The sequence below is a fragment of the Lethenteron reissneri genome, chromosome 62 (genome assembly GCF_015708825.2).
Source record: "Lethenteron reissneri isolate LAM-NWPU_2019-01 chromosome 62, ASM1570882v1, whole genome shotgun sequence".
Taxonomy (NCBI): Eukaryota; Metazoa; Chordata; class Hyperoartia; order Petromyzontiformes; family Petromyzontidae; genus Lethenteron; species Lethenteron reissneri.
This window is the reverse complement of record NC_083840.1, coordinates 6,517,593-6,544,702: the sequence shown is the minus strand read 5'-3', so window position 1 is coordinate 6,544,702 and position 27,110 is coordinate 6,517,593. Positions and strand designations below refer to the sequence as shown.

The window sequence follows — 27,110 nt, the reverse complement described above, 5'->3', positions numbered from 1 at the left end:
CACACACACCGACCCTCACACACAGACACGCGCACATACCGCTCCACACACACCGACCCTCACACACAGACACGCGCACACACCGCTCCACACACACACACCGACCCTCACACACAGACACACACACCGACCATGCCCTTCGTGACGAGCTGTGCGTGGGCCGCCTGAATACGTGAAGAGTGTCACAGTCAGTTTCCTCCTCCTGCTCACTCGACTCCTCACACATTCTCTGCGCGAGATCATCAATTGCTCTCCCCGAGGCACGCATCTTACGTCCGTCAATCTCACATCTTCTCTCACTGACCCTCACATCTCATCTCCCTGTGTCTCACAACTTCTCTCACTGACTCACAACTTCTCTCACTGACTCACAACTTCTCTCCCCGTGTCTCACATCTTCTCTCCCTGAGACTTGCATCTTCTCTCCCTGAGTCTCGCATCTTCTCAGCTCCGAGTCTCAAGTCGGCTAGAGGCGGCGTGGCGGCAGGAGATGAGGTCGCGACTCGCCTCGTGCCTCCTCCTCCTCCTCGGCGTCTTCACGACGCTCTCCTGGCGAGGTGAGACAGAACCTCGCTGCCCTTCACGAGTCCGCTCGCACGAGATCGTCTCCCTTTCAGTTCGTTTTGCGTTGCCCTGTGAGCCGATAAGCCCTTGGACTCGGTGTGTCATCAACACAAACAACAACGCCGGCGCTTCTCCTACAAACGCAACAAGTCACAGTAAAATAGATAAATTATAATAAACAATAACAGATAAGAGACATAAACAAATATTTAGCAAATGGTAATCGCAATATGTCATACTTGCCCCTACAGTCTGTTAAGGCTATACGGGGGATCTTTGTCTTTATCTTTGTCTATCATACGGTGGGGAGTGTTAGTACAGCGATTGTGCTACGAGCCCGATGACCCGAGTTCGATTCCCACTCACGGCCAACACCAGTGACGAATATCTGAACCGCTCCTGGGTACCTGGCGAGATGTGTGAACATCGCCACTCGGGAGACAAAGGCGGCCGGGCGTGGTGCTGATCACCCACTCCCATGTATGCTGTTCTGGCCTTTATAATTGCTCGCTAACAACGCTTGACCCAAGTCTGTTAAGGCTATAAGGGGGATATGTGCCTATCAGCTGATGATGCAGGATGTAATCCCCAGTGAGATTGTCCTCACGTTTTGTCTCAAAAGCCAAAATCATTTGGGGCAAAATTTGTGCACGCGATGCGGCAACTCAATGTGATGGGCTCTGGAGGGCTCCGGCTAAACAAATAGGACATTTACAGCGGCACGACAACCCCGGCCCCCGGTCGCAGGCTGGTCGTGAGTCGTCACGATTCCTCGGGCGCCGGGCTCGCCAACCTGCGGCTCGGAGCCGCGTGCGACTCCCTAGGGACTGCAGTGGCGGAGCTTGAGAGTCGAAATAAATGTCTCTTCTTGTTATTTTTGTTGACAACCCCTGGCCATGGGAGTCCAGTTCACCATGGGAGTCCAGTTTACCATGGAAGTCTAGTTCACCATGGGAGTCCAGTTCACCATCGGAGTCCAGTTCACCATGGAAGTCTAGTTCACCGTGAGAGTCCAGTTTACCATGGGAGTCCAGTTCACATGGGAGTACAGTTCGCAATGGAAGTCCAGTTCACCATGGGAGTCCAGTTCACCATGGGAGTCCAGTTCACCATGGGTAGGGGTCGGCAATCTGCGGCTCCATATCCGCATGCGGCTCATGAAGGACTGCTCCGTGACATTATTTATTGAGGATCACCGCCGTCTCATATTCACCACAGAGCATCGCGGCTCCTGAAATATCGCTCTCTTGTCTCCTGCCCCCCTCCCCTCCCCCTGCTCTCGCAGCTGCCGCGGATATCAGCAGAGCGACGCGACTGGAATGGGTCCGACAGGGCGCGGGCAGCGACGCGCTGCTGCGGGCGGGCACCAGGGACGAGGATCTGGCCGGCGTGACGCAGTTCGAGTGGCAGAGTCTGTCAGCGCCAGACGCGTACACGATCGTCGCGAGCTGGGAGCCCCAAAGGCCGGACGATGCCGTGGTGAGGACTGCACTTTTAATCGCCCTGGTGGATGGCAAATGGCAAACCATTCAGCAACATCGTCAATACGATAATAGAAAATTACTCAATTGTCCAGGAAAGCCATTGTGAGCGCAATTGTTCTTTGTCAGGAAGGTTTCGCATTGATACCAGTTTGAACCGGTTTGATATCTTTTCTGCAGTTATTTTTGGTCTGGTGATCTGGACAAGCTTGAGTGCTTTCGTGCAGGCAATGCCTGCAGGCTTCCGTGTGTGTGTGTGTATATCATTGCGGTAGTGCAACGCTTAGCACGCTGAGCTACGAATTCGGCAACCCAAATTCGATTCCCACTCACGGCCAACACCGATGACGATTATCTTAACCAGTGTCAATGTTTACACATTGACACTGGACAAAGGCGGTCAGGTGTGGTGCTGGCCACCCACCCCCTCGTGTGCCGTGCCAGCCTCCATATGTGCTCGCTAAAAGCACTTGCCCCAACAATCTATTAAGGTTATAGTGGGGATCTTTGTCTTTAACAGCATCACTAACCAACCTGCTCTAATACTTCTGTTGCAATGGCCTTTTATCATCGTACATCTCTCCGAGCTATCCCCCCGTGCGACGCATTAATCAGATTCCTCCAGTACAAATAAACACATTCCTGCTGCGGAGGAAGCTGGTAGGAACGTTGGGTTGCTCGGTCAATGGCCAGGGTCAACGGCGGCGTGGTGTATTCCGCAAATATGGCCGACTGTGAGGGCGGGCACAAGCCGGCGTGAGTAGGTTAAACTTTGAGTTTTATAAGGGCACCACGGGGTGACCAGCCTCTCCCCACCCAGCCCCACCCCTTCCACCCCCAACCCTCCCCACCCAGCCCCTCCCCACCTCACCCTCCCCACCCAGCCCATCCCCACCCAGCCCTCTCCACCCAGCCCCACCCCTCCCATTTTTGGATGCACGACAGAGGGACGGACACAATAATCCCCTGTAGGCTGGTGGAACCAGGTGGTTCCTACCACTAATATTCTGACTCAGCTAATTGTTTCTCTGCTCACGCTGCAGCTGTCCCAGATGTTTGGAGGCCGCGCAAAACCCTTCGCGAATGGATCGCTGCAAATCAGGGCCCTGCAGCAGAGCGACAGTGGGGCCTTCAACGTGGCTGTGAAGAGGGGAGTGAAAGTAACCAACACCAACATCAACTTGACCGTCTACGGTGAGTCCAATGTCACCTTCGTATACTTTTGGTGCCGAATCATTCTTCACCAACATCTTCAGCAGCAGCAGCCCGTGATAGTTGGTGGTGGCGGTGGTGTCGGTGGTGGTGGTGGTGGCGGTGGTAGTGGCGGTGGTGGCGGCGGTGGTGGCGGTGGTGGCGGTGGTGGCGGTGGTGGTGGCGGTGGTGGTGGTGGCGGTAGTGGTGGTGGTGGTGGGGGTGATGGTGGTGGTGGCGGTAGTGGTGGTGGTGGTGGGGGTGATGGTGGTGGCGATGGTGGCTGTAGCGCGCGTGGCTGCTGCACCCCAACAGGCTGTGGAGGCAGCAGCAGCAGCGAGGGTTGGGCGTCGATGAGGAGCAGTACCCCACGTGGACTCCACCTGTTCCGTCTATACAGGATAGAGTGTTGCCCCCTCGCACGCATGGGTTTAGTCCGGGTGCTCCGGGTTCTTCTCACTTGTATAAAACACTCGTTGACTGAAAACATAGTGAAGATATATTATTTGGTGATGCTGCGACAGTGGTACACTCGCACAAATAACAAAAAAAGACCATTGCCTAAACCATCGTCTATTTTTTCAAGGCCACACACTTCAGAATCAGAATATTTATTTCTACCAGAAGAATCTGATGAGCTATAAATATTTTTCCCACATTTTTTCAGTCCGGGCGGGTACACACACGCGTGCGTTGTTGTCAATGACACGGAACCGTGCCGAGTGGTTTTTGTTCACTTCGTTTGTGCACCACTGCCAATGCAGCAGTAGCAGCACTGAAAATACCGTCGTGATGTGCGATCTACTCGTCCTGCCGCTCCCTCTCGCAAGGCCCTCTCGCGGCGTCGGTGAACGTCAGCAAACCGGGGCCTCTCAAAGCCAACAGCGACAACGTGAGCCTCGCTTGCGAGGCCAATTCCACGGACGGCGTTACATTCGCGTGGCAGAGGAACGGAGTGGAGCTGACCCGGCGGGACCCGCTGGGCTACTCGCTGTCGGAGGACGGCCGCCTCTTCACCGTCACCCCGGTGCTGCCAGGAGACGACCACTCGCTCACTTGCAGCGCCTCCAACCCGTTCTTCAGCGGGCGGAGCCCAGCCGCGGACATTGACGTGCACGGTACGGAGGCTGCGTAGGAGCCTCGCCGTTTGCCATTATTGTTTGCAAATTCTCATGCTGCGTTTGGAACATGCGCACAAATCTGATGTTCTCTATTGCTGCTCTCAGAGGGATTCTGGAAGCTGCCCCAAACCCTGCCCCTACTGAACCAGCCCCTACTCCTAGTGAGCCAGCCCCTACCCCTACTTACCCAGCCCTCAATTTCACACCCCTACCACTAGTCACACTGGTCCCATCCGTGTCCAGGGGGAAGAGCCTATACAGAAAGAGGTGGGGCCTAACATATAAAAATGGGCGGGTCCTCAAAAGGAAAGGTGCAGAGCCAAAAGAGGAAGAGGCGGGGCCTCATCAGGAAGTGGCATAAAGAAGATTGCGGTGGGGCCTGTAGAGGTTGAACTTCACTGTTGATTCAGCTGATACGAGCATCACATCAAATAGGTGCGGCAGCAGCAGGCAGCAGCAGGCAGCAGCAGGCAGCAGCAGGCAGCAGCAGGCAGCAGCAGGCAGCAGCAGGCAGCAGCAGCAGCCTGACTTTTGTGCCGCACAAGCTGCCAGGGGCCAACTTGTTGAACTTCAAAGGACGTTTCGAAGCGCACGAGAATAAAATACAAAGAGGATTAACGTCTTCAGAAACGTCACCTGTTATATTCGTTGCGTTTAAGACCACACAGTGTTGTTGACAAACGTGTTGTTTATTTTTTGTTCATTGTTCTTGTGCACCACTGCCAACGCAGCTGTCCGTATGTATGTTGCACTTCTCTGGCACCGTATGTAGCCAACCGTGCGGATGCGTTCAGTCGCCATACACAATAGAGCCACGTCGTGTTGTAAGGCGCTGGCATCGTCACTTGGTGGGACACCACGGGGTCATTCATTTGAACTTGTCCTGCCCCCCCCCTTCCCCCGCACGGAGGCCCCCTCGAGGTGTCGGTGGACGTCAGCTGGCCGGGGCCCCTCAAGGCGGACAGCGACAACGTGACCCTCGCGTGCGTCGCTAACGCCACGAGGGGAGTGGCGGTGGCGTGGCTGAGGAGCGGCAAGGTGCTCGACTCCTCGGACTCGTCGCGCGCGTCGCTCTCGCGGGACCAGACGAGGCTCACCCTGGCGCCGGTCACCACCGGTGACAATGGCACCATCACGTGCCACGTGTACAACGCATTCTACGGCGCGTCCAGTCAAGCGGCGCTGCTTGACGTGCACGGTGAGAAGCCCCCTTCCAGTCGCCAAACCACTGCACGTCCCATTCTACTCTTGTGTGTACGTGTATGCGTTGAACTTCTTTTCCACCATACTAGCCATGTTGTATGTATGTTGTATGTGTGTATGTACGTTGGAACTTGTTTCGCATCGTACGGAGCCAACGGTGCTAATCGGAGGTGTGGGGGGAAGGACAACACGAAACACGAGAAGCAGTTTAAATTAAATTATGTTTTCGATCTCGATTTAAAAGTGGCATAGCTGCAGTCACCATGACCGGCATGGCCTGGGCCATCTAAGGTGAGTCCAATGCCAATGTCACCTTCGTAGAATTTCGGTGCCCAAATCATTCGTCACCAGAATCATCTTCAGCAGCAGCAGCAGCAGCAGCCCGTGATAGCCGGGTGGCGGTGGCGGCTTTAGCGCGCGTGGCTGCTGTACCCCACAAGTGCTGTGGACGCAGCAGCAGCAGCAGTGAGGGTTAGTGGAGCACGGCACAGATGCTGTGAAACTCCCTTCGCGTGGGCGTTGAGGAGGTGGCGTCACCTGGCTCGCCAGAGGGCAGCACAGAAACGTGTGGACTCGTCTCCATTTGTCCCAACTCCCTTCGCACGGGCGTCGATGAGGAGCAGTACCCCACGGTACACCAAAGACGTGGACTCCACCTGTTGCTGCTATATGGGATAGCGTGTTGCCCCCTCGCACTCGTGGGTTTTGTCCGGGTGTTCCGGGTTCCTCCCACTTGTAAAAACACTCGTCAATTGGTGATGCTGCATCAACAGCGGTACACAAACACAAATAACAACAAGTAAACCCGTAAAAACAAAGTTTTTCACTATAAATCCTTTATATGCGTGGCGGCGAACTTAATATAAAGGATTTAAAAATATATTCGCCTGTGGAGGACGCGGGGATCGATCCCGCGACCTTTGGCATGGGAAGCGAGGGCGCTACCAACTGCGCTACTCCGCCACGGCCTGTGGAGGGGTTACGCTCTGGGCTCTTACACTCTGACGTTCAGCCAAAGCCATGAATGCGTTCTATTTGAATATATGTAAAATAATTTGTTTTTGCCTAAAAAGTGTAAAATTTAGGGAATTTTTTTTCACGAACAATAATTGTCTGGCACAACGAGTCTGTGTGGAAAATGTCAGCTCGATTGGATCACGGGAAGTGGGTTAAAAACCGACCGAAAGATTTGCACGGTCCTAAGCAAGCAAGCACGCAAACTTAATATAAAGGATTTAAAAAAGGACCATTGCCCAAACCATCGTCTATTATATATTTTCCTTTCAAGGCCACACACATCAGAATTCAAATCTTTATTTCTACCAGAGGATTCCGATGAGCCATACAACTCTTGTCCACAAACTTCGAGTCAGGGCGGGTACACACACGCGTGCGGTGTTGTGATTGACACGGAACCGTGCCGAGTGAGTTTGTTCACTTCGCTCGAGCACCACTGCCATTGCAGCAGCAGCAACACCACAAATAACATCGCGGTTTGCAATCTACTCGTCCTGCTGCTCCCTCTCGCAAGGCCCTCTCGCGGCGTCGGTGAACGTCAGCAAACCGGCGCCTCTCAAAGCCAACAGCGACAACGTGAGCCTTGCTTGCGAGGCCAATTCCACGGATGGCGTTACATTCGCGTGGCAGAGGAATGGAGTGGAGCTGACCCGGAGGGACCCGCTGGGCTACTCGCTGTCGGAGGACAGCCGCCTCCTCACCGTCGCCCCGGTGCTGCCAGGAGACGACCACTCGCTCACCTGCAGCGCCTCCAACCCGTTCTTCAGTGCGCAGAGCCCAGCCGCGGACATTGACGTGCACGGTACGGAGGCTGCGTGGGAGCCTCGCCGTTCGCCATTATCGTTCGCGAATTCTCACGTTGTTGTTTGTATCGCGCGCACAAATCTGTTGTTGTTTATTGCTGCTCTCAGAGGGGTTCTGGAAGCTTCTCCAAACCCTACCCCGACTGACCCAGCCCCTCCCCCTGACCAGGCCCTGGCATACTGGCCCCCACCACCCCCGCCTTTCACACCCCCACCACGCCCCACGCCGGCCCCACCCACTATCCGGGGGAAGGGGCTCTACAGAAAGAGGCAGGGCCTAAAATATGGGCGGTGTCTAAAATATGGGCGGGGCCTAAAATATGGGCGGGGCCTAAAAAGGAAAGGAGCCGAAAGAGGAAGAGGCAGGGCCTCATCAGGAAGGGGGTGTGGCATAAAGAAGATTGTGGTGGGGCCTACACAGGTTGAACTTCCCAGTGTATTTAGCCGATAATAGCACAACATCAAATAGGTGCAGCAGCAGCAGGCAACAGCCTGGCTTTAGTGCCGCAGAAGCTACTAGGGGCCAACTCTTTGAACTTAAAAAGGGTGTTCCGAAGTGCAGGAGAATAAAATATGAAGCTGTAAAAATAATTCAGAAACGTCACTTGTTATATTATCTTCCCTTTTAAGACTAGTCTTGTTGACAAATGTGTTTTGCAAAACTGCCAATGCAACTGTCCGTATGTACGCTGAATTTCTCTGGCACCGTACGTAGCCAACCGTACTAATCGGTGGTGCGGCAGTACCGGCGGCATGGCCAGATAATTTGTATGTGTTCTGTCGCTATATAGTAAAGCCACGTCGCGTTGTAAGGCGCTGGCATCACTTGAAGGGGCACCACGGGGTCATCCCTTTGAACTTGTCCTGCCCCCCCCACCATTTCCCCTGCACGGAGGCCCCCTCGAGGTGTCGGTGGACGTCAGTTGGCCGGGGCCGCTCAAGGCAGACAGCGACAACGTGACCCTCGCGTGCGTCGCCAACGCCACGAGGGGAGTGGCGGTGGCGTGGCTGAGGAGCGGCAAGGTGCTCGACTCCTCGGACTCGTCGCGCGCGTCGCTCTCGCGGGACCAGGCGAGGCTCACCCTGGCGCCGGTCACCGCGGGTGACAACGGCACCATCGCGTGCCACGCGTCCAACGCATTCTACAGCGCGTCCAGTCAAGCGGCGCTGCTTGACGTGCACGGTGAGGAACCCCCTTCCAGTCGCCACACCACTGCACGTCCCATTCTACTCTTGTGTGTACGTTGAACTTCTTTCACACCGTACGTAGTCATGTTGTATGTACGTGTGTATGATGCACTTTTTTCGCATCATACTTAGCCAAACTTGCTACTCGCAGGTGCGGGAAGGACAGCACTAAACACGAAAAGCAGTTTAAATAAATTAGTTTTTCAATTTCAAAAAGGCATCGCTCTACTAATCATTACCAGCATCACCTTGACCGTCTACGGTGAGTCCAACGCCAATGTCACCTTCGTAAACTCTTGGTGCCAAATCATTCATCACAAACATCATCAGCAGCAGCCCATGATAGCCGGGTGGTGGTGCCGAGATGTTAAGTACCTCGCCTGGTATACAGGAGGTTGTGGGTTCGATACTGACCCACATGCCTGCTGTATATTTAGAGTTTGCAAGTTCTCCCCATGGCTGCGTGCATTTCTCTCTGAGTCCTCCGGTTTTCCCCTCTACATTTAGAAACATGTGCTTAGAGTATTTGGCACCTATACATTTCCCATGATAAACCACTTTATTCGGCTGTCATTTGTGGCCAGGTCACTTCTGAAAAACAGCTATATAGAGCTAGTAGGCCTTACCTCGTAAAATAAAATAGTAGTTAAAACGTTGCAATAGTTTTCATGGTAAAATAATTGTGTAAAAATAATTTTTCAATGCACACACTGTTATTTGCACTCAAAAGTAGAAAGTACATTATTTTGATGCCAGAATTAGTCAAATTTGATGTGCTGAATAAAAGTGGGTGGTTTTCTTTCGATATGTTGAATTTGCTTCATGCAAGCTACCCACTTTCATTCAGCACGTAACAATTTATTTATTTTGGGGTCAAAATAATGTATTTTCTACTTTTAGTTTTTTACTAAAAAAAAGTATTCCTTGTGCTTGTGCACCACTCGCAATGCAGCTGTACGCATGTAAGTTGCTATCTCGGCCTCGCTGTGCGCTGCGTTGCACCGCTAGTCGAGTAGATAACCTTGCTTTCAATAAACCCTCGGAGCCAGGATGAACGTCCAACTGCAATCGTCATTTATTGATTGTAACAAGGTAAAACTGGTGAGAAAACACAGATACAGCATCTGTTATAATCCGGAAACACCAACACAATGAACACCACAGCATCAGAACATTGTCTTAGATAACAATAGATCCTGGACGGACCAGGCCCCTACATTACCACTGAACAGCTAGACAAGAGCACAAGCCGGTGCGTTGCATACAGGCACATCGTGTATTCATCCCACTGCACCCAAATGTACACCATTACACATAACACTAAACTGTGGATGAGATTCTTGGTCATCTTTACTCTCAGGATCGCAACATAGGCACAAGTCTGACTCGACCTACTAAATCACAAGTAACATCCACAATAAGGAAAGTCGCAGGCTTCGTTACTAACTAGGCCTCGTATTTACTACAACAACTTAACGGCACCATAAAGGCATTTACATCACTATAACGGTCATTCCAACATTACAACAGCATTGCCAATATTATAGGAATATAAACCACTTACAGACAATGCTTCTTAAGCTCCCACAATGGACAAGTGCGGCTGTGGTCTAACTGAGATGCGATGCGTGCCGCCATCTTGAATTATCAGTAAGATGGCAGAAGCCCGCGTGGTTCACTGAAAATCCAACATCGTCACTTCCTGGTCACGTGACCAAAATTAGCATAAAAAAACAGGAATTTCCTGTGAACGTACACTCCACATCTGCCGTGAGGCAAGACAGTTGCACTTCTCTCACACCGTACGTAGCCAACCGTGCTAATTGGAGTCGTGGGAGTACCGGCAGCGTCGTCAGATAATTTGGATGCGTTTGGTTGCTATATACATAAGAAAGCCACGTCCTGCCCCCCCCCTCCCCCTTTCCCCTGCACGGAGGCCCCCTCGAGGTGTCGGTGGACGTCAGCTGGCCGGGGCCCCTCAAGGCGGACAGCGACAACGTGACCCTCGCGTGCGTCGCCAACGCCACGAGGGGAGTGGCGGTGGCGTGGCTGAGGAGCGGCAAGGTGCTGGACTCCTCGGACTCGTCGCGCGCGTCGCTCTCGCGGAACCAGGCGAGGCTCAGCCTGGCGCCGGTCACCACGGGTGACAATGGCACCATCGCGTGCCACGTGTCCAACGCATTCTACAACGCGTCCAGTCAAGCCGCGCTGCTTGACGTGCACGGTGAGGAGGAGGAGGAGGCCCTTTCTAGCCGGCAAATCACTGTCCGTCCAGTTCTACTCTTGTATGTCGAACTTCTTTCACACCGAACGTAGCCATGTTGTATGAACTTCTTTCGCACCGTATGTAACTCTGCTGTATATATGAACGTATATACGTTAAACTCTCACACCATACGTAGCCAAACATACTAATCGGATATGCGGGAGTCAGCAGCGTTGCCGGATTATTCAGACACGTTCAGTTGTTATATCATAGAGCTAGAGGCCGACCGAAACTAAATTTCTGGTTTCGACCGAAACTGAAAGAGCCTAGTCTCACATGGTGTTGGACCAGATGACGCCAAAAGGCTCTAAGAAAAGCTGTCTCGGGTGTGGACCAATCAATTTCAAGGACAGTGCATACATTATCAGAGTTGTATTATTTGTTTGCATTCCGACCGCAGGTATTGTGGTCAATGCAGATGTAGTGGCGGTACGCGCTGACAAGGGGGGAGCGTGTGTGAGCGCGTCGGGTGTGGCTACATCGCGTGGTATAGTGGTGACGCGCGCTGACAGTGATGGATCATGTGGCGGCGCGTGGTGAGTGGTTGTGTGCGCTGACACAAGATGGGAAAAAGGATCGTGTGGCAGCGCGTGGTGATTGGTCAACTGGGGTGGGTGCTCTCATCGAGGTCCGCATGGGCTCCGTCTCCCCGGGAGCAGAGGACTATAAAGGGGGATGCGCGGGAGCGCTCGGGGAGTTGTTAACCAGTGAAGATCGAAGACAGAGTGGGAAGAGATAGGGCCCTGAGACCCCTAGTTCCGCTGTCCTTGTAAGGGCCGGGACCCTGTGCGGCTCAGAGGCGAGACCGTGGGACCCGCGGCCTGACGTCCTTGTAAGGGCGAGGCTGTGGGACCCAGTGGTCGAGACCCAGACCCCAGTTGGGGTGGGTTCCCTAGAAGCTACGGGGCGGAAGAGCCCGTGTGTGTGTAGCCGGGGGGAACCGCGTAGCATAGGCTGCAGTTGGTCACACGTGTTAGTGAGTTGGTGTTAATAAAAGTGTGCTACCCGTCAAGTCGTCTCCCACCCAAATTCCTACATTACACAAACATGACTCCTCGTAAAAAAAGGTGTCAGTTTGTTGCCAGCTAAAAGGGTAAAAAAATCAATTATCATATTTTGCTACTGGCAAAGGAGGTTGCAATGGTGATTGTTAACTTTTTGACTTCAGCCGAAACAGAAACGATGCCGAAAGAGGCCATTTGCCAACTTTCGGCGCCGAAACCGAAACCGAATTTCTGTCGGCCTGTAATTGTCAGACTTTTTGAATCTCGGCATCAACACTCGTGTAGACTGAAGCGAACGCAACACATAAGCCAAGGCGGGCAGGCGGCTGGGAACAGACAACAGAGGCACTTTGTTGTCGTCCCGCCAAAGAGACTCCACCCACGGATGGAGATGCAGGCTGCTGTCTGTTGACCGGTCGTATCTACATTAGCAGTCCATGGTTGTGGCTGTAACCTCACTCCCAAGCTGCTGCTGCTGCTGCTGCTGACGTTTGTTTGCAGCCAATTGCATAGAATTGCCTAGCGCCGACTGACCGGCCGATAGGCAGAGTGATAGACGTAGCACTAGCGTTATATTCTAAAAATAGATCTTCGGTTGACGAATGACGACCAAAAGTCAATATCAGTTTCAGCCGAAACCAGACCGGAAGTTACATATTGACTTTCGGCTGAAACCGAAAGTTTGCCCAAGAGGCCATTTGCCAACTTTCGGTGCCGAAACCGAAACCGAATTTCGGCCGGCCTCTAAATAGAGCCGCGTCATGTTGTAAGGCGCTGGTATCGTCACTTGGCGGGGCACCACAGGGTCATTCTCTTTAACTTGTCCTGCCCCTCCTCCCCCCTTCCCATGCACGGAGGCCCCCTCGAGGTGTCGGTGGACGTCAGCTGGCCGGGGCCGCTCAAGGCGGACAGTGACAACGTGACCCTCGCGTGCGTCGCCAACGCCACGAGGGGAGTGGCGGTGGCGTGGCTGAGGAGCGGCAAGGTGCTCGACTCCTCGGACTCGTCGCGCGCGTCACTCTCGCGGGACCAGACGAGGCTCAGCCTGGCGCCGGTCACCACGGGTGACAACGGCACCATCACGTGCCACGCGTCCAACGCATTCTACAACGCATCCAGTCAAGCGGCGCTGCTTGACGTGCACGGTGAGGAGGAGCAGCCCCCTTCCAGTAGCCACACCACTGCACGTCCCGTTCTACTCTTGTGTACGTTGAACTTCTTTCACACCGTACGTAGTCATGTTGTATGTACGTGTGTGTGTTGAATGTCTTTCGCATAATACTTACCCAACCGTGCTAATCGGAGGTACAGAGGGAAGGACAACACTTAAAGCAGTTTTAAAGAAATTTCGTTTTTCAATCTCGATTTAAAAGTGGCATAGCTGCAGTGTTCTTCTGAATGTCAGAAGGAAGACCGTTCAAAATGGCTGCAGCACATCCTAAAGCGCCGCACGATGCGGTGACCATCTTTGTTCAACGGTTATCCAAAAGCTGCTGTACGTGATGGCAGTGACAACAATGAATTCGAAAACTCGATGCCAGTGTCGAGATCATCTTCTAGCTGCGACAAGATGGCTTCAGCGGAGAGAGCGCTCGTGTTGTTTGATATTCCTCCGTTGAAGGAGTGCAGACTCCGGTGGGTTTACTGTACGGTCCATAGTGTGGGTTACCATGGCCGCAGTTGTACGAGTGATGTCCTCTGCTGTGTATGGACCAGAGGTTGCTGGAAGCAAAAGGGATCTCGGAGGTAGTTCTGTGACATCCATTCCTGGAGGCCGCGTCCTGAGTGGCCCGGAATGTCACTTGAAGAAGGGCTCTTAGAGCTAGCTCTGCTTTATCTGCTTCCGTTTTCTCACAACACACAGAGAGAGGCCTGCGTTTCTCTGTCTAACCGGCTCGCCCCACGCCGCTCTTCCCATGATCGGAAGCAGGGGAGAGGTCAGCTAATAAAGACGAATTGATGAGTCTAGAGGCGATGAGTGAATACTCTGCATTGTGCTTTGCCCTCCTATTGAGGATCGAGTGACTCCACCACCGAGGGACACCAGAGAGATGTGGAATGGCAACTCTTTATTTTAAAGTCTTCTGAGGATTCGTGTATCGAATTATGACCAGATGCACACCAATCGACCCCACGTTACACAGCACCTCGTTGCTCAATCGCTGTGTTGATGGGATTGAGTGCAAGTGTTAATATTCTGCACCCACGCCCGAGTTACTTTATTAAATGATTAAACTCGTCTTTAATGATCAAAATCTGAACTGTGAATATATTTACTATCATTAAACAATCAGCAGCTAATTAACATTACTTAATCCCCACACGTTGATTTATATTAGAATAATAACAGCAGTAGTTATTAAGCAGTAAACGCTATATTTTAACGGAGCTGTCGATCTGTGTGACCTGTACAGTGTCCACCCTCATCTGAATGCGCGATCTAACTCAAAAACCTCCATTATGGTGGGCGTGGCCTACTGTGCAGTCACGTGAGTCTCTGGGTCCAATCCATGGGCATCGTTATCTCCATTCACAATTCTGTGTGATTCATTACATTGAGCCCATCGTGCCGGATACATTCGAAGATTTTCCGAATGGATTCTTCACCTCGTGGCAACGCGATGCCGATGGCGCATTCCGGCCACTCAACAGGCGCCGCTCGCCGCTGGCCGCAGCTGCCCCAAAAGGTGCGTGAAGGCAACGACGTCTTTGTCGTGTCGCCTGATGGCCAGTGACTGTTGTTAGTACTCGGCTTGTTTACCATGCTCGCTTTAAAGCTACCGCGGGGATCTCTATCTTTGCGTTTGTGTGCGTGCGTGCGTGTGTGCGCGTGTGTCAACACCAATGACAATTATCTGAACCGCTCCTGGGCCTCCCCTAGGTCAACTCAGCCTCAAATGAGTACCACGGTGCGGTGTGTAAACATCCTCACTGGGAAGACAAAGGCGGCCGGGCGTGGTGTTGGCCACCCCACCTGCCCGTGGGCCGTGCGGGCCTTCGTAAGTGCTCGCTAACAGCACCCCCCCAACAGTCTGTTCCAGGCTATACGGGAGATCTTTGTGTTTTTGTGCGACACAGAGGCGGTCTCCAAGCCCACGTTCACGCTGACCCCGGCCACAGCAGTGGAAGGGAAGGACACCGTCGGGGGCCGGTGCAGTTGCAAGAGCGCCGGCAGCGCCGGCAGCAGCAGCGGCTGTGGCGGCGGTGGCGCCGGCTCGGCGCCGCGGGTCTCCTGGCTCCGCGGCGGCCGCGAGTTCAGTCCCGGCGAGCGCCGCGGCAGCGAGATGAAGATGGGGCCGGTGCGCCGGGAGGACCGGGGCAGCTACGGCTGCCGCGTCAGCAACGCCGTGAGCGTGGAGAGCAGCGACCCACAGGCGCTCGTCGTCATCTGTGAGCGCCGGCGTGGCGGCTGCAACCACAAAGAGACCCATAGCGACTCGTGGAGACCCAAATAAACTCATAGAGACCTACAGAGACCCATAGAGACCCATAGAGACTCACAGAGACCCATAGACTCACAGAGACCCATAGAGACTCAGAGACCCATAGAGACTCGTAGAGACCCAAATAAACTCACAGAGACCCATAGAGACTCACAGAGACCTATAGACTCACAGAGACCCAAATAAACTCAGAGACCTATAGAGACTCACAGAGACCCATAGCGACTCACAGAGACCCATCGCGACTTGTAGAGACCCAAATAAACTCATAGAGACCTACAGAGACCCATAGAGACCCAAAAAAAACTCAGAGACCTATAGAGACCCATACAAACGCATATGGATACATTAAAGACAACCACATTGGTGCAATTTTTGGCTATGTATAACCCAAACAATGGACCACACAGTGAACCCGCTGTGGTCTGCGCCCCTTCAACGGAGGAGGATGAACAGCGGACATGACACGAAATCTCTCTCTGCTGAAGCCCTCTCTCGTCGTGAGGGCAGCAGCAGCAGCTGGACCTCGACATTGGCATCGAGCTCCTGAACAGTGCTGCTGCTGCTGCCATCATGCGCGAGAATAGAATTACCTTCTGTGGCTGCAGCTGTATGTATGTTGAACATCTTTCGCACCGTACGTAACCAACGGTACTTATCAGAGGTGTGATTATTTACCCTTCACGTGGCCTCCAGTGTTTACGACAAACGCCATCGTCAACCCGACCACCGGGTACTCATTTGAGGCTGAGTTGACCTAGGGGAGGCCCCATGACCGGTGCAGATAATCGCTATCACTTGTGTTGGCCGTGAGCGGGAATCGAATTGTGGTCACTGGGTTCGTGACGCAGCACGCTAATCGCTGCACCGCTGCTCCCACCACACACACGTACGCGGTGCTCTCGGCACGGAACGTGTTTCCCACTGTATCAATGGGGTGGTTTGCTTTGTTCCCCCCAGGGCTGGATTTGCTTCCAGGCAAACTCGTCGCCACCACCGCCTTGAATCACGAGGGGAACTTGAGCTGCATAGCCAACGCGTCTCCGACCCCCAAGTTCTCGTGGTTCAGGAACGGCACGCCGGTGGGCCCCGCCAAGGAGGCCTCCGACGGGACGCTCTGCACCTCCACGCTGCTCGTAGCGGGCGGCACGGACTCGCTCCTGGGCGAGTACACGTGCGTGGCCACCAACGAGGTCGGCTCGCGGAACCGGACGATCGTCGTCACAGGCGAGACGGGGGACTGGGAGGTTCGCTTGGGCTCGTGGTTGGAGAACGTTTTCTTGTTTCGCGTGCCAGTGTGAAGCGATTATTAAGCTGTTCGGTCGCCCCTGTGGAGGCTTCGTGATTCGTGGTCTGCGAATCGTACTGCAAGGGCTCCATGTTGGCTCGGCTCGCGTGCGGTGCCAGTGGAAAACCACCCGTACCGTGCCAGCCCTTCGCTGGCTCGACTCGCATGCGGTGCCAGTGGAAAACCACCCGTACCGTGCCAGCCCTGCACTGGCTCGGGCCACATGCGGTTCAAGTGGAAAATCACCCATACCGTGCCAGCCCTGCACTGGCTCGGCCCACATGCGGTGCCAGTGGAAAACCACCCATACCGTGCCAGCCCTGCACTAACTCGGCCCACATGCGGTGCCAGTGGAAAACCACCCATACCGTGCCAGCCCAGCACTGGCTCGACTCGTGTGCGGTGCCAGTGGAAAACCACCCGTACCGTGCCAGCCCAGCACTGGCTCGAGTCGTGTGCGGTGCCAGGGCCATTAGGTCCACGTTCCAGTGGGCACCACCCTCCGATCTGGAACGACCGGTACACATCGAAACTTAGCGTAAGCCTTCCGTAATACAGGTTTTTTTGGGTTAGATCGCGTAAATATAAATGTGTCATTAAACGCCACCACCCGATACAGCCAACTAGTAAGAGTTGTCACGTAAACAGAACGTGCCAATTAGTCACTAGTACAACACACCTCCGTGTTGGAGAGCCAAGCCACAACATTTACAATCAGAGTAAGACGTTTCGCCAGCAATTACAACCAGCTTCATCAGGCGACAGGCAGATTTGTGGAGAAGTCCACCTGTTTCGTTCCTTAAATAGAGGCGTAGACGTGATGACAACTCTTGTGCACTCTTCTTGCGGGAAGTGGGGGCGGGATTAATGAGTCAGCGTACATGATGCATGCACATTATGCGGGCCCATTTATCTTGTAGTTCCTGTCCATCGTGTGGACTAAACTAGCCATACCAACGATAATACCTATTGAAGTGCATTTAAACAATGTCTTATTTGATGAGTCGCTTCCAAGTAGCACGAAGTCTGTAGCTATCCGAACGGTTAAAATTATTTTTATTTCTCTCGATTTCGATAGATTCTCTAATTAGTCTTGGCCAAGAGTAACTAGTTTTGCACAGAACTTCAACATTATCGAAATCAATTGAGTAACCCATCCGCCCGACCCTCTCACGCAGACGCCAAGCTGTCCTCGTTCACCGTCTTCCTGGATGCCCACAAGCGCTGGGCGCTGCTCAGGTGGACTCTCAAGAGGTGGGGGGGCGACAACAACGGCGGCGACTGGGGGGCCCTGACCGCGGTCGTCGTTCAGCGGAACGCTTCGCCCGCCCCGCTGAGCCGAGCGACGCCCGCCGCGTGGACGCTGGTGGCGCGCGTGCCGCCCACCGCCCAGGGGACGCACAACGACTCGCAGCTGGCGGGGGCCACGGCGCCCGCCTACCGGCTGCTCCTGGAGTTCGGAGACGTGACGCAGGAGGAGGAATCGGCCATCGCCGGTGAGGAACGAAGGTCGGGGTGGCGGCGATGCTCGCGGCTCACCGCTCGCGTTCGATTCCCAACTCGGGAGCCGTTCCGCGTGGAGTTTGTGTCTTCCCTCCCCGTCCCCCCGCCCGTTTTACATACAGTGTATGCTTCCAGCCCTGTGGATGTGGCGATGCTTGGTGGGCCACACAAACGTTGGGGGGGGGAGGGTGCAGAGTCTCTCCATGGGGCAAACAACAACCACCGTCGTTTGATGCGCTAAAAGCTACGAATAAAATGACGTAACGAGCGGGACTGTCCCGGACTGGGCCACAGCGGTAACTCTGTGGCTTGGCGGCCTCCTCAGGGCTCAGGGTCACGTGCCTCGACCCAGAGGGTGCAGACTGCGCCGCCGACTCGACACCCCCACGCGACAAGGTGGCCGAGACCGGCATCGTGGTGGGCTCGGTCCTGGCCGTCAGCCTCGTCGTCATCGGCCTCCTCGCCATCGTCTGCTTCAGGAAGCGCAAGCTGCCAGGTACAAGCGCGCGCCACTCCGCACGCACGACAGCGACAATCCCCACCTGTCCGGGTTCGTACACCGGCCTGACCCGGGGTTTGACACCGGGAATTGACCCCGACGATCCAGGAATCGGCGTTTGTGTTTCGGTGGCAGGAATTGATTTGTGCCGAGACCTGCTACTGGCAATTGCTGGGATGAAATTTCGTGACGGTTTTATTCAGCCAAACAGAAGACAGACACACACACACACACATATACCTGCTTGCACGCCCTGCCATTCTGAGCCATGTTTGTGTGTGTTTTGCAGGACAATTTGATGCAAAGGCAGCTGCAAGGTAAGACTCGTGTCAGTAGAGTTCCGTTAATGTGGGGTTAGAACAAGGGGATGTTGCTGCATTGCCCTGTGCTGTCCACAACTGGACATCTGTGAAATAGAGCTTCATAGCTCATCGGATTCCTCCAGATTCTGACGACACCTGCTACTCCTCTCCTCTGCACGGTGGTGGTCGCCCATCCAAACGCTATCCAGGCTCAAACCTGCTTAGCTTCCGAGAACTGCCGAGATCGGGCACGTTGGGAGTCACTTTTTTCATAGGCATAGATTAGTTACCACGTGCATTGCAAATTGCCAAGATGTTTGTTTTTTAAGAGGAAAACGTAGGCCTATCTGTAAAGCTGCGACAGTGATGGTGCAATTGGTAGTAGCGCCACTGGACTTGAAATCCAGATGTCGACGGTTGTGGGGAGTGGTGGCGCAGCGGTTAGCGCACCGCGCTCCGAATCCTCTCAAGGCCAACACCGGTGACAGTTATTTGAACCGGTCTTGGGCCTCCCCGAGGTCGACTCAGCCTCAAATGAGTACCTGGTGCGGTGTTTAAATAACATCACCACGGGGGAGACAAAGGCACCCGGGCGTGGTGCTGGCCACCCACCCCCTCGCGTGCTGTACCGGCCTTCCTAGGTGCTACTCGCTAGCAGCACTTGCCCCAACAGTCTGTGAAGGCTACACGGGGGAGGGGAGGATCTTTGTCTTTGTTGTGTCGACCGTGTTCTTGCAGACGCCCACAGGTCTACGCAGGCGACGTGGTTCCTAAGCAGACGTCACCAACAACAACAGAACGCGACATCCTATCCGCCCTGCCCCCCAACACCGCTCCACGTGACAGTGAGACCCCCCACCCCCTTTCTCTGCACAGTTGTCTTGTTCCATGCCTTACATCGACCTAGGGGAGAGGCCCAGGACCGGTTCAGATAATCGTCACCGGTGTTGGCCGTGAGCGAGAATCGAACCTGGGTTGCCAGGTTCATAGCGCAGCGTAGCGCTAACCACTACACTACCGCACACACACAGTGACACACACACACACACAGTGACATACACACACAGTGACACACACACAGTGACACACACAGTGACACACACAGTGACACACACACAGTGACATACAACAACAGACAAAGGCGTTGGTGCCCAGCGGCTGCTGCTTCTTCTTCTGTCGTATGGCGGCTGATGTAGAGGCAGAGCAGGTGGTGAAGCCAGACGACCTCGTCAGGAGCAGTGGAGTTGTATCGCTGCGATGTCTCCTTCGTATTTGTGGATCGGGGCATTGCGTCGTGATACGTTCTACGGCAGGGCTGGGGAACGTGCAGTCCGCGGGCCGTACGAGGCCCACGAAATCATTTGGTGTGGCCCTGCCAAGGCAATCGCAGGCGGGACTCGAAATTCAATAAATCTAGGAGCAAACCTGGAAAAGCAGTTGCGAGTAGAAACATCATCAATACCAGCTAACATCACACGCCTCGCCAAAGAGAAGCAGTTCCAGCCATCACATTAGGGGTGAGTTAATTAAATGTTTGACCAAATATAACGGGCTAATTTTTAAGTTGATAATGTTGTATGGCCCGCGAATGATGTTATAGATATCCAAATGGCCCTTGGCAGAAAAAATCTTCCCCGCTCCTGTTTTACGGTCTGTTATAGATGACCACAGTCGCAAACCACTGGAGATGTTTTATTTATTTCCCACGTGTGCACCAGGTATCCGCATCTGCCATGGTGTGTACAGATGCCACGGTGGCTCGGAGATGTGAATTACCTCACCTGGTATACAGGAGGTCGTGGGTTCGATCCCGATCCTGACGCCTGCTGCTGCTGTATATTGGAGTTTGCGTGTCTCTCTCTCCCTGGTCTCCAGGCCCTCCCGTTTTCCTCCACATTGAGAAGCACGTGTCTCGAGTGTTTGTCTGCCGCTGTCCATTTCCCCGTGGTGCTAAGCCACTTCGTGGAGCTATCATTTGTGATGGCCAAGTCGCTTTTGACAAACAGCTACGCAGCAGCAGCAGCTTAGTGGGGCATTACACCTGGCCAAATAGAAACATTGCTTAGTTATTTGTTTAAGATGCCGTTTCGGGGTGGACCATGAGCTTCGTGGAAGATCAAAACCAGCGACTGCGTGAGCGCCACCTCGTGGCTGTATTAGAGAACAAAACTAAAACTTTTATATTTTTTGGGTCTTTCGGTAAAGCCACGTCGACAGAATAGCACAAAATATCGACGTTTCGATCGCAACACAAGCGGTCGTCTTCAGGACAAGTCAAGATTTAAAACGTTATATTTCACCAGTGAAGGCCTCACCGAGCTACGTAGCGACCCTGCGCCATCACAAATGATTACTCGACAAAGCGGCTTACAGCATCATCATCGTGTGGAGATTCATAGCAGCCAAATACTCTAGACGCACGAATACTCTAAATGTGGAGGGGGGGAAAAACTGGAGGACCCGGAGCAAAAATCCACGCGACCACGGGGGGAGAGAGAGACACCGCAAACTCCAAATACACAGCAGCAGCAGCAGGCGTCAGGGTTGGGATCGAATTCACGACCTCCTGCATACCAGGCGAGATTGTTAACATCTCCTAGCCACCGAGAACTTAGCATTCACTTCCCCGTGTTGACCGGGGCCAATCTACAGCACCGCCCCTGCTTGTTTTTACTGCCAGTTAGGAGCGGCCAGTAATTAAATATTTACGTGATGTTATTGTGCTCACACTAACTTGCCCAGGACACTCTCGATAGAGTCTCAAGACTTGTTTAGAGGAGGCTCCTGCCAGGTTGAGGGGCGATGTTTCTGCTGTGTGTGTGATCCCAATTGAGTTGAAATGCGTGAAACAGTGGCGGCTTGAAGGGATCGGATGGGTAGTTCTGTGATATCCACTTTCGTGGGACTTTGTCGAACGCGAAACGCGACGCACTGCTCTGGGAGATATCACAATCCACGCCTAGTCTCGTCACTCCCACGGTACATTTGGAATTAAAAAAACACGTACTTCTAAGTTGAATTGAAACGGCACAATGTCGTTTTGTCTCTAATGCACGTTCCGTTTTGCAGGTGACGGCGGCGGTGATGAAGTCGTCGTGGCCAACGTGATCGACAGAAGGGACGGCTTGGTAAGACACCGAGAGCGTGCGTGTGGTGGTCACCACGCTCCCTCCACTCCTTGTTTGACGTTGACGGAAGGTCCGAGGCCACGTCAGCTCGATGAGCCTGCTCCAATGATAACCCCGGGTTCGATTCCCGCTCACGGCCAATACCAGCGACGATTATCTGAACCCGTCTTGGGCCTCTCCCCTACGTTGACTCAGCCTCAAATGGGTACCAGGCGCGATGCGTAAACACGGCCGCTGGGGAGACAAAGGCAGCCGCGCGTGGTGCTGGCCCCCTCGTGTGCCGCAGTGCCGGCCTTCATCGGCGCTGCTACTCGCTGACAGCACTTGCCCTGACGGCCTGTCAAGGGCTGTGGGGGCGGGAAGTCTTTGTCTGGGAGAGCGAGCGAGGTGGCGCGCGACGGTTTGACGGCGTGCAGAGGGTTGGGACCCCGTCGCGTCGGCCCCACGACACACGTAGGGGAGCACGTGGGTCAGAACGACACCCACGTGGGTCAGAGAGACACCCACGTGGGTCAGAACGACACCCACGTAGGTCAGAGGGACACCCACGTGGGTCAGAGGGACACCCACGTGGGTCAGAGGGACACCCACGTGGGTCAGAGAGACACCCACGTGGGTCAGAGGGACACCCACGTGGGTCAGAGGGACACCCACGTGGGTCAGAGGGACACCCACGTGGGTCAGAGGGACACCCACGTGGGTCAGAGGGGCACCCACGTGGGTCAGAACGACACCCACGTGGGTCAGAGGGGCACCCACGTGGGTCAGAACGACACCCACGTGGGTCAGAGGGACACCCACGTGGGTCAGAGAGACACCCACATGGGTCAGAGGGACACCCACGTGGGTCAGAGGGACACCCACGTGGGTCAGAGGGGCACCCACGTGGGTCAGAGGGGCACCCACGTGGGTCAGAGGGACACCCACGTGGGTCAGAGAGACACCCACGTGGGTCAGAGAGACGCCCACGTGGGTCAGAGAGACATCCACGTGGGTCAGAGGGACACCCACGTGGGTCAGAGGGGCACCCACGTGGGTCAGAACGACACCCACGTGGGTCAGAGGGGCACCCACGTGGGTCAGAGGGACACCACCGCCGCTTTGTGACGTCAATGGTCCGAGCGTTGAGGGTTGGGAGTGGGGCTCGATGGTCGAGGTGAACGAGCGGAGCGGCAGCCAGGGGAGTGGAATGCGTGAGAGAGGACGGCCTGCGAGGTTCCTGTGGTGCGTGCGACGTCTTCACTGTTACTTCGCACGATCGTGGGAAGTGGTGGTGGCCGTTTGAGGAGGCCTTCATCCAGCAATGGATTGCTCCTGGCTGATGATGATGATGGTGGTGGTTGTACCTGGGCTGGTACTTGACAGGCCGAGCTGTGGGAGGAGGAGGAGGAGGAGGTGGTGGTGCGGGAGAACGGTCACTACGTGAGCTATGACACGAGCCGGAGCAGCGTCCCTCAACAGCAGCAGCAGCAGCAGCCTCCCTCGCAACTCCACGAGCCCGGCCACCACGACGAGCTCGAGGTGACGGAGACCAATCACAACTTGAGCCACATCGTGGAGAACAACAACCTCCATCAACAACAACAACAACAGCAACAACAACAGCCTCCCTCGCAACTCCAGGAGCCCGGCCACCATGACGAGCTCGAGGTGACGGAGAACCACCACGACTTGAGCCACATCGTGGAGAACAACAACCTCCCTCAACAACAACAACCTCCCTCAACAACAACAATAACAGCCTCCCTCAACAACAGCCTCCCACAACAACAACAGCCTCCCTCAACAACAACAGCCTCCCACAACAACAACAGCCTCCCACAACAACAACAGCCTCCCTCAACAACAGCCTCCCACAACAACAACAGCCTCCCACAACAACAACAGCCTCCCTCAACAACAACAACAACAGCCTCCCTCAACAACAACAGCCTCCCACAACAACAACAGCCTCCCTCAACAACAACAATAACAACCTCCCTCAACAACAACAATAACAGCCTCCCTCAACAACAACAGCCTCCCACAACAACAACAGCCTCCCTCAACAACAACAACCTCGCTCAACAACAACAACAGCCTCCCTCAACAACAACAGCAGCCTCCCTCGTCAGGCGACAGCCAGAGTTGTGGAGACATCCTGCCTGTTTCAAGCACGCAGTGTAACCTGGTCATGGCCAAGCACGCCGCAAATGCTGAAATGTGACCTGCAAGTCACTTGATTGAGATCACACAACAACAACAACAACCGCAGCAGGAGCAGCAGCAGCAGCACCCCAACCCCGACAACTCGGCAGGACCCTGCTACAACAGTGCGGTGTCTCTGTCCCGATGTTCAAACTTCTTTCGCACCCTGCGTCGCCAACCGTGCTCACCGGGGTTACGGAAGACGCTGGAGGCTTTGCTGGGTAGCAAGCAACAATAACAATACGGATCATTGTTAGGTGAACGTGTCAAGCAAAGGTACAATTGTGGCGTTGTGCGTGGACCGGTCCATTCACTATCGTGACACATATCCTCCCATTGCCGAGTGTCACCCTGCTGATGGTTCTGTTATCGTCGATTCAATTTACACTTTGCCATCGCTCGAGTCGTGCTGCTGTCGTGGAGTGTGAACACAAAAAACAACTTCCCTGTGAAACCCACGCCTGTGGCCAGGGCCGATGACTTAAACATTCATCAATTGTCTATTTCATTTTATCCCCTCCCCCCATGAACCCCCTGACCCACGTGAACAACATTTCCAGGTTCCATGGCCCACAGGGAGGGGCAAACCCCATCGCTTATTAATGTTTAGTTTCATTACCTAAGGTGTTTTATTTGTCGCTCCGCTATAAATAGGATTTGACGCGATATACAAATTAAATGTTTATTATTGTTCTACTCCACTTCTCTGAGAGCCAATTTAGAGATACCAGAACAAACAATCAGACGGTGATCACAACAGAGAAATGAGTCCATGAAGTGAACATCCCAGACCACAGGTTCCAACTTCTCACACAAGCCAGGAAAGTTTCACAGGAGGTCACCAGTCATTTAGACCCAAGGTCACCACCCATTTAGACCCAAGAGGTCACCACCCATTTAGACCAAGAGGTGACCACCCATTTAGACCCAAGAGGTCACCACCCATTTAGACCCAAGAGGTCACCACCCATTTAGACCAAGAGGTGACCACCCATTTAGACCAAGAGGCGATGTTTTATTTAAAGTTACCACGACTCAATCTTCACGCCCTTCCCATCACTCGCGCAGCGCGGGAACGATGTCACAGCGTCTCCACAGCCGTCAACCCCTTGTCAGTGCCCTGCCTTGTGACAGACCAACTCAGACCTGACTGGTCACCCCGCGCCCTGATACATCTCAACGCTCATCCTACAAAGTCACATCACAAGAGAGAAACACAAACATAAAAAAATATTTGCTCGTATTGAAACGGCTGTATGCCGTATGGGCCTGAAAACTCTGTTTCCCTGTACAAGAATAAGGGGTAAACCGTATGGGTTGACAGATTTGATAATCTGTTTACATTCACTTGTTATATTTTTAGGCATTTTTTTATTCATGGAATCTGGAATTTTTACATGCACAGTGCAGCACTTTGTGATGTTTAAATAAAGGAGCAGTATGGGAAAAAAGTGACTAAGGGGAAAACCCAACAACAATTGTCACTGGGCACATAACTCACCCATGTCCCCAGGGCTGGGGATACAGTTGTGAGTGTGTGGGTGGGTGTGTGTGTGCGCGCGTGTGTGTTGTACCGGGGGAATTTCCATTTGGTACAAATATAATGGGAGGCTGATCCATGCCCGGGTGCGGTCAAGGGATTGCTCCCGAATTGCTCAACCACGTTATGTATGCCGATGATTTGGTAATTGCTGCTCATTCAGAGGAGGAGTTGGAGACGATGCTGCTGAGACTGGAGCTTTCCACTAAGAGGTGGGGCCTTACCATCAGCTCCACCAAAACTAAGCACCTGCCTGGGTATTTTGTAGCATCGGACACTCCACCCCCACAACTCCCAATCGGTGATGGGGCATTTGTGGAGTGAGTGGAGAGTTTCCCATACCTGGGCAGTGTGCTTATGACCGGCTCCAGTTTAACAGCAGAGGTCTCACTCCGAATCTTTGAATCAGTTGCGTAACGCTGTGTAGAAGCTACCTCGTCTGTCGCTCCGCACGAAGCTTCAGGTCTTCTCGGCTACAGTCATTCCCTCCCTTATCTACGCTTGCGAAACGTGGACCCCCCCCCCCCCTAATGGAACATCTTCGCCGGTTAGAAACATTTAGGCTAGCCTGCCTACGATCCATCCTGGGTTAACCAGGCTGGAATGTGTGAGGAGCTCACAAATCCTTGAAAGATGTGGAAAAGGTCCCATCGGTGAGCTCCTCCGGCAGGCAAGGCTGCGTTGGCTGGGTCATGTAGCCCGCATGCCCAGCCACTGCATGCCTAAAAAGCTTTTATTTCGCCGGATCGAGGGGGCTAAATGAGTGCGGCACGGGCTAGAGAAGAGATGGAGTGATTTCGATTTAAAGCTTTCGTGACTGCAGGTATTCATCTTCTTGGTTCTTTCGGTAAAGTCACGTAGAAGGGAAGTAATAAAATAATAAAAATAAAACATAATAAAATAATTCTAACGACGTTTCGGCCACAACGCAAGCAGCCGTCCTCAGGTGAAGAATGAAACACCACCAAGCTCCAAGCTTGGTGGTGTTTCATTCTTGCGTTGTGGCCGAAACATCGTGAGAATTATTTTATTATGTTTTATTTTTATTATTTTATTACTTCCCTTCTACGTCACTTTACCGAAAGAACCAAGAAGATGGAGTGATGTGGTACAGGAGGACGTGGAGCTGAGTGGACTTGCCGATGACTGGTACCAGCGGTGTCAAGATCGGCCTCTGTGGAGGAGGCTCGTGAAGGACGCTACTGGGCAGTTGGAGGCAGTCGCCCTCCAGCAACAACGGAGGGCGGAGGAGCGACGCTCACAACAACGAGCGGAGCGCCGGGTGGCTAAAGCACAGCAAGTTGGCACAGTAGGGGGCACAGGTGGTGCATCAGCCAGTCATCTCAGTCATCTCAGTCAGTCGAGCCGTGGCACTTGGGTCT

General features: G+C 53.8%; 1 protein-coding gene across 2 annotated transcripts; it reads left to right on the top strand.

Moving 5' to 3' along the window:
- On the top strand, positions 1–26,510 carry LOC133358561 (hemicentin-1-like). Of its 2 annotated transcripts, XM_061576926.1 has the most exons (18): positions 2–557; positions 1,850–2,043; positions 3,089–3,239; positions 4,067–4,354; positions 5,268–5,555; positions 7,092–7,379; positions 8,276–8,563; positions 10,505–10,792; positions 12,696–12,983; positions 14,917–15,228; positions 16,242–16,508; positions 17,748–18,065; positions 18,398–18,568; positions 18,861–18,888; positions 19,612–19,718; positions 21,943–22,001; positions 23,367–23,778; positions 23,978–26,510. In XM_061576926.1, exons 1-18 carry the CDS (start codon positions 491–493, stop codon positions 24,205–24,207), a joined length of 4,044 nt encoding a protein of 1,347 aa, XP_061432910.1. In that variant the 5' UTR covers positions 2–490; the 3' UTR covers positions 24,208–26,510. The 2 variants fall into 2 exon arrangements, with proteins under 2 accessions (XP_061432909.1, XP_061432910.1); XM_061576925.1 differs by having other exon boundaries at positions 1–557; positions 23,367–26,510.
- The last annotated feature ends 600 nt before the right edge of the window (positions 26,511–27,110 follow it).

Excerpts from the sequence above, each read along its gene's own strand:
- LOC133358561 (XM_061576925.1), top strand. The coding sequence starts at position 491 with ATGAGGTCGCGACTCGCCTCGTGCCTCCTCCTCCTCCTCGGCGTCTTC. Across the intron at positions 558-1,849 it reads CACGACGCTCTCCTGGCGAG|CTGCCGCGGATATCAGCAGA; the intron begins GTGAGACAGAAC and ends CTGCTCTCGCAG. Across the intron at positions 4,355-5,267 it reads CGCGGACATTGACGTGCACG|GCCCCCTCGAGGTGTCGGTG; the intron begins GTACGGAGGCTG and ends CCCCGCACGGAG.